The sequence below is a fragment of the Mauremys reevesii genome, linkage group 12 (assembly GCF_016161935.1).
Source record: "Mauremys reevesii isolate NIE-2019 linkage group 12, ASM1616193v1, whole genome shotgun sequence".
NCBI classification, from domain to species: domain Eukaryota; kingdom Metazoa; phylum Chordata; order Testudines; family Geoemydidae; genus Mauremys; species Mauremys reevesii.
Genome location: NC_052634.1, coordinates 29,362,631 through 29,376,563, shown reverse-complemented (window position 1 = coordinate 29,376,563; position 13,933 = coordinate 29,362,631). Strand labels below are relative to the sequence as shown.

At 52.7% G+C, this 13,933-nt stretch overlaps 1 protein-coding gene across 1 annotated transcript in view; it reads left to right on the top strand.

Moving 5' to 3' along the window:
- The window catches only part of LOC120375374 (zinc finger protein 418-like), a gene marked incomplete at its 3' end in the record, with an annotated part of 40,173 nt that extends 26,621 nt beyond the window's left edge, over positions 1-13,552 (top strand). Inside the window, exon 2 of the mRNA XM_039495996.1 lies at positions 12,620-13,552. Within this exon, the coding sequence (XP_039351930.1) occupies positions 12,620-13,552 (933 nt within the window). The remainder of the gene's footprint in view (positions 1-12,619) is intronic.
- Between the last annotated feature and the right edge of the window lie 381 nt (positions 13,553-13,933).

The window sequence follows — 13,933 nt, the reverse complement described above, 5'->3', positions numbered from 1 at the left end:
AAAGTGGTGGGAGGCCCAGAGCTGGGGAGGCAAGGGGTGCAGGTGTAGGGAGGGGAGAACCCAGGGCTCGGGCAGCAGGGGGATGGGAGGGCAGACAAATTTTTTTTTTGCTTGGGGAGGCAAAAAACCTAGAGCCAGCCCTGCCTCCACATACCGTAAGGTAGGTAGGAGCGGATCATTATTATCCCTACTTGAAAGAGGGAGAAGCTCAGGCTGAGACAGGAGAATTGACTTGTCTTAGGTCACACGGCCAGCCAGTGGCAGAGCTGGGAATAGGACCGAAGACCCCTGATTTTCAAACTAACCATCGGATCTTGAATTTCATCCATTGAATGACCTGAATAAAGTGCTCTCAGATGAGCTCCAGACCAACAGTGCACAGTAATTATTCAGCAAGTATTTGAGGAGAACTGCAATGTTAGAGAGAATCATGACCTGCTCAGAGACCATTAATGCAGAGAAGCAGCAAAATTCAAACATATGACTGGTTATGACTTATTTCCTTGGTCTTAAAAGAGAACAACAAGGACCTGAGTCTCCTCCCTGTCAATAATCCCCTGCTCAGGCAATCAGGGTAGAGACTGAGGACGGGAGGCTGAGGGTTCTCAGCAGGGAGTCTAAAGGATGGTTCAGGTCACTGGTGGGGATCACTGCCCGAGCACTATTTCAGCCCCACATTTTTGGTGGACCTCCCATAGTGGGAGCTGCCAAACACTCCCCCGCAACACATACACACACCCCGCTCTTGGTGTTGGGAGGGAAACAGGTGAAAGGACAAAAGAAGCAAGAGAAGAGAAAGGAGGAAGGGATGGAGGAAAAGGTGAAACACAAAGGATAAACCCTAATGTCTCCAGTAATTCTAGGGGACAAAATCCCTGGTGCGGAATAAAATTCTGCCTCCTTAAGCTCATGTTTTCCATGCTTAGATTTCATCACCAGATGGATCAGACCGAACAGGTTTCAAACCTCAAGGAGGCTCTTACCTTCTAAACAGGGACGGCTGGTCTCTAGTAAACTCCCTAAAAGGGAAGGAGAAAACTCGAAAGAGGTTCCTCCTGGCGCTCACGTACGTGAACCCGAATACTCCCTCAGTCCTCAGAGAGACCTGGAGAAGGAGACTTGCTGAAGCAAAGCCACAGGGGTTTCTGAGGTTTCCCTGGCCCCTCGCTCCTGTCCTGCCTGGCTGATGTCAGCATCTCTCTGTGAGGTCACCACCTCCCCACCACCTTTGACCAATAGTCTGAGGTCCTGCAAAAGGCCTTTGTGATGACACTGCCACACCCCTCCCTTGCTGTGCTAATGTCCTGCCCCTGGCCAGGCACTTTGGGGGTTTGAGCTACTCCCTGTGGATCACCCCACTCAAGGAGCGTTCGTTCTAGAAAGCAAGTCGGCTAGACAGTAAAACATCAGATGCTGCTCCCAATACTACACTCAGTTTTTCAGAAATTAGTTGACTTTATGGCCAGAAGAGACCATTAGAGCATCTAATCTGACCCCCTGCATATCACAGGCCTCCTGTATGACACAAGAGCTACTTTTGGGGCAAACATATTCCAGAAAGGCATCTAGTCTTCATCAAATGACATCAGGAGATGGAGAATCCACAACTTTCCTTGGTAGCTTGTTCCTGTGGTGAATCATCTTCGCTGTTGAATATTTGTGCCTTAGTTGTAATATGAATTTGTCTCTTTTCACCGTCCAGCCATTGGGGCTTGTTATGCCTTTCTCTGCTTTAATACCCAATCTTTTCTCTCCATTAAGGCCCTTCAACACCCCCCAGTGCCCAGACCCCACAGCCGGGGCCCCAGACACCCCACAGCCCCAGCCAGGGTCCTGCCAGATCTTCCTGGCCCCCAGTACCCAGAGCCCCTGGCCTGGTGCCCCAGACACCCCGAGAGCCCCCCCAGCCCCAGGGAGATCTGGACACTGGCGAAGGGAGAGAAAATGGGGCACAATCGGGGGACAGGGAACTTCTCAGGGGTGGGAGGGGGTCACCCTGGGGGCTGCTCGTGGCTCTAGGGAGAAAGGGGGCGGGGGGTCCCCACGGGGGGGGGGGCAGCGGTAAATCCGAGGGGGTCTCAGCCCCCCCCTTTCTCTCCCCGCTCCTCGGGGGCACCGGCTCCCCCCCCCCGCCCCTTTCCCACGGAGGGGCCGGGCACGGGGGGGTTAATGAAGGTCTCTCCCGCCGCGATGTGCGCATGCCCAGAGCCCCAACGGCACAAACCCTTCTGCGGCCCAAGAGAGGCTCCAACGGCCCCGCACGAGCCAGACAGAACCGCAGCGCGTCCGCGCTCCCGTTCCGGCTCCCTCTCCGACGTCACTTCCGCTCCACTGAGAGCCCGGAACTACATCTCCCAGCCTGCCCCGGGGGCGCGTCCGCCCTCTCCAGCCCGGGTGAGGGAGGGGTCAGCAGCTGTTACTGCGCATGCTCCCTGCGAGCCCCGCTGGGGGCGGGAGAACAAAGCTGCTGCTGCCGCCTCCGTGTGAGCCGGTGAGTGAGAGACCCGGGGGGGCCGGGGAGTTAATTGGCTCCTGTCCCTGTTGGCGCCTCTCGCCCCCCCCGGCACAGAGTCTCTCCGGTTCTGCCCCGTTTCTCTCTCGGGGTCTCGCTCGGGCTGTAACGTCCGGGGAGATTCGACCCCCCCCCTCCCCGGGGGCAGATTAACTTTTTGTGTCCCTGGCATATTTGTGGGCCCCCCCTGGGGCAATGGAGCCTGTGCGAGGGGCCGGCTGGGGGCGAGGACGCGCAGGGCAGTGAGCGGCCCCACTCAGCCCAGCACAGGGGCACTGGTTACAAACCCAACATTGCTGGATGCACCTGCCCCCCCCCCCGCCCTGTGCTGCCAGCCTGCCCCTCCCCCACAGCCCCAGCGCCCCCTCCCCATGATCCGCTCTCTCGGCTCCCCTGTCCCCCCCCCGGTCTCCCCCCCCCCTCGTTTTACCTGCAGCGATTTGTCCTTGTCTCGGTGGGAAATTGTCGCCCTGGGTCAGTCCCCAGCACGTGGCTGCCCCTGGCGTGGGGGGGGTGAGATGCCAGTTCTCTGCCAGGGCGGGGGCGGGAGGGGCACGTGTCCCCCGTGGGGGCTGCCCGGACCCCGGTTTCCCAGTCCCAGTTACTGCCCCCAACTACCACCACAGCCACCAGCCACCTGCCCATCCCCCACTGCTGCCCCCTTCCCTCATCCAGGGACCTGCCAGCTCCCCCCCACTTTGCCCTCTTAAAGCAGCTCCTCACAGGGCTCCCTGCTGCCTGTGGGAATGGTGGGGGGAGCCATCACTTTCTGTATATGTATTGGATACTAATATAAAATCCAGTCCAACAGCCCCCCTTTTCCCTCTAGCTATTTAGCAGTAATATAAAATCCCCTCAGATCTGGACGGTGTTCATAGACTATCAGGGTTGGAAGGGACCCTCAGGAGGTATCTAGTCCAACCCCCTGCTCAAAGCAAGAACAATCCCCAACTAAATCCTCCAACAGATTTTTACCCCAGTTCCCTAAATGGCCCCCTCAAGGATTGAGCTCACAACCCCGGGTTTAGCAGGGCAGTGCTCCAACCACTGAGCTATTCCTCCCCCCTCTCATGTTATCACTTGCGTAGTTTCTGATATGTATTCTCTGCAAATCTAAAAATTATCCTAAGCCCCACTTTTTCTCTAATTGTCTATTTCTAAATGACTATGGCCTGAGATTTTTCCCTGTCTCTTTAATTATAAAATACTAAGAAAATCTCAGATTTACACCTTTTCTCAGATTCCTGAACATGGATATAAAATATTGGCAAATGTTGCCCATTTTCTCTCTATTCAGTTATCAGATATTGATGTGAAACACTCAGATTTTACCTCGTATCAACAACTGATATAAAATCCCTCTGATTTTCCACTTTCCTCTCTAAACGTATTTAATACCCATCAAACCCAGAGGCCTCCCCCTGTTTGGGGGATCAGTGGTTCCCAGCTGGTAACAGGAGAGTTGGCTGGACCCTTTCCTTTTCTCCAGCTGGCACTGGGTGAGGAGGTCACTCTGAGTGCAGCGTGGGTCCAGCAGTATCCCAAAGCCCATGACAAATGGTCTCTGGGAGGGTTGCTTCCCGCAGTGCGAAGATGTAGCTAGTGACAGGGCATGGACCTTTCTTGCCCTTCCATTCTCCTGTTAAAGCAGCACCCCCAGGGATCCCTCTGCCCGGGTGACTGGCCAGCAGGGGGCAGTGATAACTTTCTATCCACTTAGCAGACACAGTGAGGTAACTGTTGCTGGGGTAGGGGATGGGGTGTCTGTGTGGGGAGATTGCAGCTGGAGCTGAAGGGGCGTTGTGGGAGGAGGCCTCTGGGTGACTGGGCAGGGGTTCTGGAGGTTTGGGGGGGTGGGTTCTGATGGGCCCCGCCCTGAGGCTGTGAGGCCTGGAGGGGGGTATCGCTGGGGACTTGTTGGTGCAGACCAGTGAGGGTGGGCGTCTCTTGGGGAGGCGGGGCAGGGGGCTGGAGGAGCCTGGTGCTGTGCCAGGGGCTCAGTCGTGCCCAATGCACAGAGCTGGGTGGGGGAGTGCCAGGCGCTAGGTCGGGATGCCAGGCAAGCAGAGGAGGGGTCCGTTGTAAAGCATCAGGGGTCCCAGGCAAATGGCCTGGCAGGTCCTGCTGGAGGACAGGTGGGGTCCTAGGCAGGCAGTAGGGAATCCTGGGCAGGCAGTGAGGACTGAATTCCCAGTGAGCGGTCCCCTGGGGTGGTCCCTGGCTGTTGGGGCTCTTGGTGGGGAACCTTTAGGAGTCCCAGCCTGCCAGTGATGGTCTGGTGGGGGTTCTCTGGCCAGTGGGGTGCTGAGGGGTATCTGGAGTCCCTGTTCAGGGTTTTGGGGTTGGGTCCCAGGAATATCTGGCTGCGGGGTCTGGGCTCTGGGTACTGGGGTGTCTGGGGGCCCTGGATGGAGGCTCTGGGGCTGCTACTAACCATGCTCCTTCTCTCTGATCAGCTTGTGCCAGAATCCTGACTCCAAGCACATCCCAGCATTCCCCAGCCAGGCCCAGTCACCATGATAACTTTCTATCCACTTATCAAACATCTTGAAAACTCCAGGACCTTCCAGTTCCATTGGGAAAATTTGTCCCCCGAGTCCTTATACTAGATCTGGAGGGTGCGGCAGGTGGGAAGGGGCTAGAAATGCCACACAGTGGTCTCTTCCACAGCATTCTGGACTCATTCATTCTAAAATCTGGTTTCATTGAGACCATTGTTAATCCAGAGTCACTGTATGGAAAGACAGGGAGTGACTCCAGATGGACAGTGGGGCAAATGAGATCAGCAGTTCTCCCTGTGAGGAGGGGCTCTCATTAGCTGCTCTCCCAGAGAGCTAAAGGACGAAGCTGCTCAAACGCTCTGTCCCTCTCTGCTCAGGAAATTGGGGTTCAGCTTCCTGGGTCAGACGCTGCAGCCTCCATTGTGATCTGGGAGACCAGGCTTAGCAGCTGCTGCTCCCCCAGCAGGGGCTCTGTGCTGGGATGTGACCTTAACTAAAGCTGCTTCTCTGCCTGGCCCAGGTGATGACTTTCTCCAGCTGGTCCTAGCCCCTTGGGGCAGCCCTGGGCCCTGTTAATACAAATTCTACCACAGACTCCAGGTAACTGAAAGACCTCTGGGAAAGTGCTGGGGACTGGCAAGAAAGTGACTCTGCACAAACAGCCTCTCCTCCCATTAGCAATTGCCAGGAGCAAATCCAGCCATGGGAGAGCAAAGCCCCAGGAATGGGACTTTCCCAGCCAGAGGGGCAGGGAGAGAGGACAGGGAAGGAGAGACTGAAAGGGGCAGTGGGAGAAATGAGTGGGGAGAGATTTCCAGCTCTCTAGTCCACCCAGACACATGTATTGCAGCATCCCTGGGCAGAACCACTTTCCAGTGAACAAGAACAGGATCAGACAGAGGAAAAGCTGGTTCTTGACTCCATATTCCCCCTGCTGGGGTGTGACTGCCGTGGGGTCAGTGTCGAGGAATCCCCACAGTGACTCCTTTGGTTCTGCTCTTTTCTAGCCTTGTGTTCAGAGACTTAGTTATGAGATTGGGAGAGGGAGAAGGAAGGTTAAAAATCTCTCTGTGGGCTTAGCCTGGCAGGAGGGGCCAGGTCTACACTGTAATACAGAGATTGAGCATTTTCCCAGGATGGCAGAATCTAGGATGTCTGTCTGCAGGGAAAGGGCCTGGGGGAATCATCCTGTGACATTAACTAAAGCCTGTTCTGTAACCCCCACAACTGCCCTTCTCACCCTCCCAGGCTGCAGAATGACGTCCCTGTTTCACTCCAGCTCATCCCATCCTGCCATGGGACAGGGGAGAGAAATGGCTGCAGAGGAGCCTGTTCAGGTAGGGACTATCGGGGGGTAGCTGGTGGGTTCCTGCAGGAGGGAGAGGGACAGCAAATACACTGGAGATGGGAAGATTTGCACAGTCTGGTTTGGAGCAGGGCAGGAAATGCACAGGGTGGGGAAGGGAGGAGGACAGCTTGTGACATTCCTGCTGGGGGGAGTTTAATGATTGGCCCATATTCTAGGAACAGACCCATGAGATTAGGAGGTGGAAATAACCTAATTTGTGAAACAGAAACTAACCCTCCTACATGGGGCTAGGAAAACTGACCAGACTCCCAGTGCTGGAGCCTGACCTGACTAACCAGTGGCTGCTGTGAGATATGAAGGGGACACCCACTAGTGAGGTTTAGGGGAGATTCCCCTCCTTTCGTATCCAGCTCTGCACAATGGGGAGGGTGCTGGGCTTCCTACCGGAGATCTCTCCCTGGTCCCTGCTAGGGGCTCCATCTCCTTTATCCATCTGTGGCTAGTAGGAGTGTGATGGATCTGCTGGGAGAGAAAAGGGACTCTCTATTCGTCCCCTTAACCTGGTGTTTCCAGGATGCTCTGAGTGGGGTGGAGGTGGGACTCTGACTGTGATCCACCCAAAGCTTGCATTTGATTGGCTTCTCCCCCCCACAAATAGTGGGGCTGTGAGTGAGGCAGCAGGTACTGAGTGTTGGACCCTTGCTCTTTCAGAGGCCAGTGACCTTCGAGGAGGTGGCTGTGTATTTCTCCAGGGAAGAGTGGGCTCTGCTGGACCCTGCTCAGAGAGCCCTCTACAGAGACGTCATGCAGGAGAACTATGAGAATGTGACCTCGCTGGGTAAGGATTCCCGTCCCCTCAGTCCTTGGAAGGGGAAATGAAGAGAAAAGGTTCACGCCAGCCCCACAATGCCACCTCTGCTCTGCCCTGTCTCTGCATCACCCCAATATGCCAGTGACCCACACACTGCCACAGACCCTCCCCTGCTGCAGAACAGTTTGGGAACAGAGCACAGGAGCAGTGTCACACAGTGTCAAATATCTCCTGTTTGCACAAGTAAACTTCTTTGAGATGGGGCCACCACATCTGCACGCAGTGTTATGCTCCTACAAAGCACATGGGATCTTTGTAGAGGAAGGTAAATACACAGCATTTATTGAGAATACAACAGTTAGCATATGCTTTTTAGTCACCCACCCGTGATGTTCATAGTTACCAGTCTCTTGTAGCTCAAGTCAATCTAATGGCCAGTTAGATTGAGCACGAGTGTGGGGCTGGGCTCTTGTTGGTCGCAATCCAATGCTCCGGGAGTGTGGCAAGATGAACCCAAAGTCCCATGGCCAAGCACCCTGGTTCTTATAGGCTTTTTTCCTTTGTTGAACTCTATGGATTTTGCTGTATCAGTTTGTGATCGGTTACTTCTTAACTGGTGTAAACATTCCAGTGCACCTCCAAGAGGGTCAGCCTGTCCTTTGTTCTGATTTAATCAATTGTCCTCAGGGGTGCCAGCCTTGACCTCAGAGTCATCAATCTGCCCTTCATTATGGATGCGCGTCGATGATTCTTTGATGTCCTTTAAGTCTCTTGACTCCTTCTTCCTTGACTCTGGCTATAACAATGGCCTTTACACCTTCTCTTTTCCTGATGCATACATCCTCATTCACACAAACCCACTGCGAATACAAACAGTAGTATTTTATATCGAGCAAAAAGGCATTGCAAATGAAACCTTGCCTTCAATGTTTCTCTAATCTACTTAACATAGACACAATAGAGAATCCTGTCTCTTACTTACTAAACCTTAAAACAAAGACATGTAGATTTAACTAGAGTGCCTAATTTGTAATACATAGAGGAAACCATAGTAGACAGTGTAACTTATCCTAAAACAAAAGGTGACCATAATCAGTCAGAAGGATTGTTCTGGTCTGTCATTCCTTTCTGCTATTCAAACAGGGTGGCTGACAGGATGAAATCAAATCGTACATTAAATTCTCCCAGTACATTATAAAATCCAGCTCCTACAGCCGTATTCGAGATGTGGGCGCACCATAGATTTGTATACGGGCAATATGATATTTTCTGTCTTTTCTATCCCTTGCTCAATGATTCCCAATGTTCCGTTCGCTTTTTGACTGCTGCTGCACATTGAGTGGATGTTTTCAGAGAACTATCCATGACTCCAAGATCTCTCTTGAGTGGAAACAGCTAATGTAGACCTCATCATTTTATATGTCTAGTTGGGATTATGTTTTCCAATGGGCTGCACTATGTGCTATCCTGACATCTAGTACTGCTGAGATCCTGCATTCAGTACTATCCCTGCCCTTCCTGTTCCCTTTCTCCATTGAACCCCACCAGCCCATGCTTCCTGTTCCCAGCTTCTCCAGGACTCTCTCATTGTCTCTGGACCTCTCCGTCAGCAAGAAGCAGTGGCAGGGAGACTTGCCCTCTCTCTGGAGTCTTGGATTTCTGGGACATGGATTTACTTTCTCTGTGTTTTGGGAGCCTCTTTGAAATTGAGTGTCTGTGACATTAACTACAGTGCAATCTGGAGTGTTGAACAGCTGTGTCCCCTCAGTTTCCCAAGCTGGGGTGACTTTTACTCTGTTTTACTGTGAGAGCAGCCACTCCTGGGCAGTTATCACACAGTCTCCAGCATGTAACTCGCTCCCAGCTACACAGTTTTTAGTGCTGCTAGTCAGCGACTCAGGAGTTACAGTGCAGCACAGGAAAACCCCAGAAAAGTCTCTGTTCCCAGACTTCCCCCAGAAATGTGCATCTTTCCCTGTCCAGCACACTACTGAACAAGGCAAGCTCATATGAAGTCTGTCATTTCATCAGTGGAAACTGACATGCACCAGCCTTGTTATCCCATGTAGATGAGTGGACTCACCCCTGCGGCACCCCCTGCTGGTGACTTCTGGGAATTAGCTCATTCCAGCTCCCGCGCACCCTCTGCAGGCCGGTGATCTGCCTTCTCCTCTGGCCCCCCATGTCCCTCCCTGGACCTGGTGCCCCTTTTACCTGGGGTGCTGCCCTCTGGCAGTAACCCCTCAATCTTAGGGTCTCCCCTCCCCACGGAACTCCCACCCACTATTCCCACCTCGGCTCAGTATAAGGCCAGTCATCGTCTAGCCCCACACCCTGGGGCAGGCTGCAGTATCAGCCACTCATCACTGGCAAGGAGGGTTTGGACCTGCTGCCTTTGCCTACCGCTGGGCTGCCCTCTGCAGCCCCCCAGTACCTATTGCCTTCTGCTAGGCCGCAGCCTGGGGCTTTCCAGGCTGGAGCTCCCCAGCTCCTCTGCCTTTCCCCAGCCCTGCTTCACTCAGGTACCCTGTGTCCAGCTCCCTGCAGCCGGGCCCATCTCCCTCTACAAACAGAGAGAGATTCTATCTGCCCCTGGCTTCTCTGCCTTTATAGGGCAGCTGAGTCTGTTTGGGGCGTGGCCCCAGCTGCAACCACTTCCCCCAAGCAGCCCAGCCTAAAAGCTGCTTTCTCCAGCCACAGCCCCCTCCCAGGGCTGTTTTTAACCCTTCAGAGCAGGAGCGGGGATCCACCCCGCTACATCCCAAATGCAGTTTCCAACACACTTTAATCCAAACACGCTAGTTGGATAAAACAATAAAACAAGATTGTTAATTACCAAAAAAAAAGATTTTAAGTGACTACAGGTAACAAGTCATAAAAGTCAGAATTGTTTACAAAAGAAATGCAAGATAAACCTCAAATAAATTTGTTAGTCTCTAAGGTGCCACAAGTACTCCTGTTCTTTTTACAAACTAACGTGTAAGTCAGGGGTGGGTAAACTACGGCCCGCAGGCCACATCCGGCCCCTGAGCTCCCGGTCGGGGAGGCTCCCCCGTCCCCTCTCCTCCCCTCCTCTCCCCTGTTGTCCCCTCGCCCCCGCTGTCCCACTGCAGCCTCAACATGCCGCGCCACCAGCGCTCTGGCCCACCGCTCCTGGGCAGTGCTGCAGCGGTGGGGCTGCGAGCTCCTACTGCTCTGAGTGGCATGGTAAGGGGGCTGGTCTGCGCGCTCCTGAGGGACCCCGTGTCTAGCTGCAGCAGGCCGCGTGGCTGTGGTAAGGGGGCCAGGGCCAGGGGGTTGGATAAGGGGCAGAGAGCCCTGGGGGGCAGTCAGGGGACAGGGAGCAGGGGACGGTTGGGCAGGGGGTCAGGGGATGGGGAACTGGGAGGTTGGATAGGCATAGGAGTCCCGGGGTCTGTCAGGGGGCGGGGTGTGGATATGGGTTCATATCCAGGACCCCACCCCCTACCCAACCCCGCTGCTACCTGTCCCTTGACTGCCCTGACCTCTATCCACCCCCCTGCCCACTGACAGACCCTTGGGACTCCCACACCGATCCAGCCCCCGTCCCCCCAGAACCTCCGCCCCATCCAACTGTCCCCTGACTGCCCCCTGGGACTCCCTGCCCCTTATCCAACGCCCCCACCTCCTTACCATGCCGCTCAGAGCAGTGTGTCTGGCAGCCACGTGGACCATGCAGAGCCAAACACACGGCCCCGCAGGAGCGCACAGCCCTGCCCTGCAGGAGCGCTGCCCGCACGGTGGTGTGGCTGTGGGGGAGGGGCTAGCCTCCCCAGCCGGGAGCTCAGGGACCGGGCAGGATGGTCCTGTCGGCTGGATGTGGCCCGTGGGCTGTAATTTGCCCATCCCTGATCAAGGGCATAAACCTATTGAGTCAGCAAGACATGCAGGGGTATGTCTGTGTTCTGAGACTTCCGAGGCTTTTCCATGCCATGTGCTGTGAAGCTTGTGTTTGGGACACAGGTAGTACAAGCCACATGGCAAAAGGAATATAAAGGGCAGCTGCATCATCTCCATTTTGTCTTCAATCCCTCTTCCTACCTCTGGAGCAACTTCTCTACAAATTGAAGCCTGGAACAAAGGACTGAAAGACCCATCGAACTTGTGGATGTGTTCCAGATGGACTTTCAAGCCAGCAGCTCAACAATACTGCTAATAACCTGATATATAGATTTGGGAATGCATCTCACTGCTTTTCCATTTAACAACGTTTTTTGTGTCGTGTCCTGTCTTGTCTTTCCATGCTAAAGGATTGGCTGGCAGTGTGGTCTTTTGGGTAAGATCCAAACCTATAGTGATCTTGTAATGTGGCTGACCTTTTGGGGTCAGAAAAACATTTTGTATATGAGCAGAGTTTTTAAATAACCTCTCACTGTACTGGACCTAGGTGCTGATTGGGAGTCGGAGAAATGGAATGCAATAAAGGGGGCTGTGTGATTTCTTTTTTCAGCTTCTCGATAACCCGTGTGTGGGATCAGAAGCACAGTTTGTGACTGGTCAGTGAGTTTAACTTCAGTGTTAACCATCAGTTTTAGGAGCATCTGCTCTCCCTTTTTCATCCTGCCCTGACCCTGGCATTTTCAGTGTGGACTGCCCCAGGCACACCCGTCACACTAAGCACTGAAGTTAAATTAATAGAATGTTTTTTATGACAAAGTTCTGAAATCAAGTGACCTCCTTTGTTTTCTTTCATCTGAGCAGGGTTTCCAATTTCCCAACCTGATGTGATCTCCCAGCTGGAACAAGGGGAAGAGCCATGGGTCCCAGACCTCCAGGGTTCAGAGGAAAGAGAGATCCTGAGAGCTCCCTGCACAGGTGAGGAAATATTAAACCAACTCAGAATCTGTAAGTGCCTGAAGGAAACATCTGGGATGCCCTACAAAGCCCTTGGAAGGTCTCTCAGTTCAATATTGTCCCTAGCAGGGGTCGTATCCTTAGGGTAAATATAGCTCATGGCTTCCTGTAGACACTAGCAGACACCAGGAAGTAGCTTCCTCCCTTCCCCCTGTGAATTTGGATGGGATGTGAAGCCTGAATTGATCCCCTCCTCTCTCCTGTTTGGGGAAGAACTTGGGGGAGTTCAGTTCCTGATTTTTATTTGACCTCTCTCCAGTACTTGTATTGGTTTGGCCTTCCCCTTTCCATCCCTGTTTGAGGTTTCTGTCTCTATCACAGCAGGTGACGCAAGGGTTTGTGAGAAAGAGGAGCAGAATTCTCAGCAGGAAAATGTTGAGCAAGTGGATAAACACAGAGCATTATCACAAAGATCGAAAAGGAATGTGTCCTGGAGTCATGAGCAGGAAAAATCCCATGACATTCAGCACAGACCAGAAGGAGAGCAGGGAAAGCAGCCAGGGGAGAAAGTGGGTAAATGTATTTCCTGTCAGGAAACTCAGAAGGACCTCAAGGAAACCACAACACAACAGGAAATCCTCAACAGAAAGAGAAAAAATACATGCAGTGAGTTTGGGGAAAACGTATGTGATTACTCCATCCTTATAAAGCATCACAGAATCCACACAGGGAAGAGGCCCTATGAATGCACTGAGTGTGGAAAATGCTTCACTAGCAGCTCAGGCCTTTCTAAACATCAGAGAATCCACACAGGGGAGAGGCCCTATGAATGCAGTGAGTGTGGAAAATGCTTCACTAGCAGCTCAGGCCTTTATCAACATCAGAGAATCCACAAAGGGGAGAGGCCCTATGCATGCAGTGAGTGTGGAAAATGCTTCACTAACAGCTCAGCCCTTTCTCAACATCAGAGAATCCACACAGGGGAGAGGCCTTATGAATGCAGTGAGTGTGGGAAAACCTTCAGTCGCAGTTCACACCTTCTTACCCATCAGAGAATCCACACAGGGAAGAGGCCCTATGAATGCAGTGAGTGTGGGAAAACCTTCAATCGCAGCTCAAACCTTCTTACCCATAAGAGAATCCACACAGGGGAGAGGCCCTATGAATGCAGTGAGTGTGGAAAATGCTTCACTCACAGATCACACCTTCTTACCCATCAGAGAATCCACACAGGGGAGAGGCCCTATGAATGCAGTGAATGTGGGGGAAAATTCAGTCGCAGCTCAGACCTTATTATACATCAGAGAATCCACACAGGGGAGAGGCCCTATGAATGCAGTGAGTGTGGAAAATGCTTCACTAACAGCTCAGCCCTTTCTCAACATCAGAGAATCCACACAGGGGAGAGGCCCTATGAATGCAGTGAGTGTGGGAAAACCTTTATTACCAGCTCAGACCTTATTAAGCATCAGAGAATACACACAGGGGAGAGGCCCTATGAATGCAGTGAGTGTGGAAAATGCTTCACTAGAAGCTCAGTCCTTTCTAAACATCAGAGAATCCACACTGGTGGGAGACCCTATAAATGCAGTGAGTGCGGGAAAACCTTCTGTGGGCACTTAGCCCATGTTAGTCATCAGAGAATCTGCAAGGGAGATCAACAACATAAACACCTCTAGGGATATCAATACTTTTTTTTTCTCTAATAATTTTCCTGATTCCCACATAGTAACTTTTAAAGCTGTTTGAACTGTTTGCAGCATGGTTATCCCTCAGTTTGGCCAGATGAGGGGCCCATTTTTGCCTTTTGCAGTTTGCCCTATTTTGAGGTGGACCCATTTGTCCTTTCTATCAACTCCATTATCCCATGAGTAATTCTAGTGTGCCCTTCCTATCAGGAACCAGGGAGCATCATGTTTATACTATTCTTCCTATTTCAAAGTTATTGTTAGTCACCAGTGATACAGATTGTATCATTGCCAGTT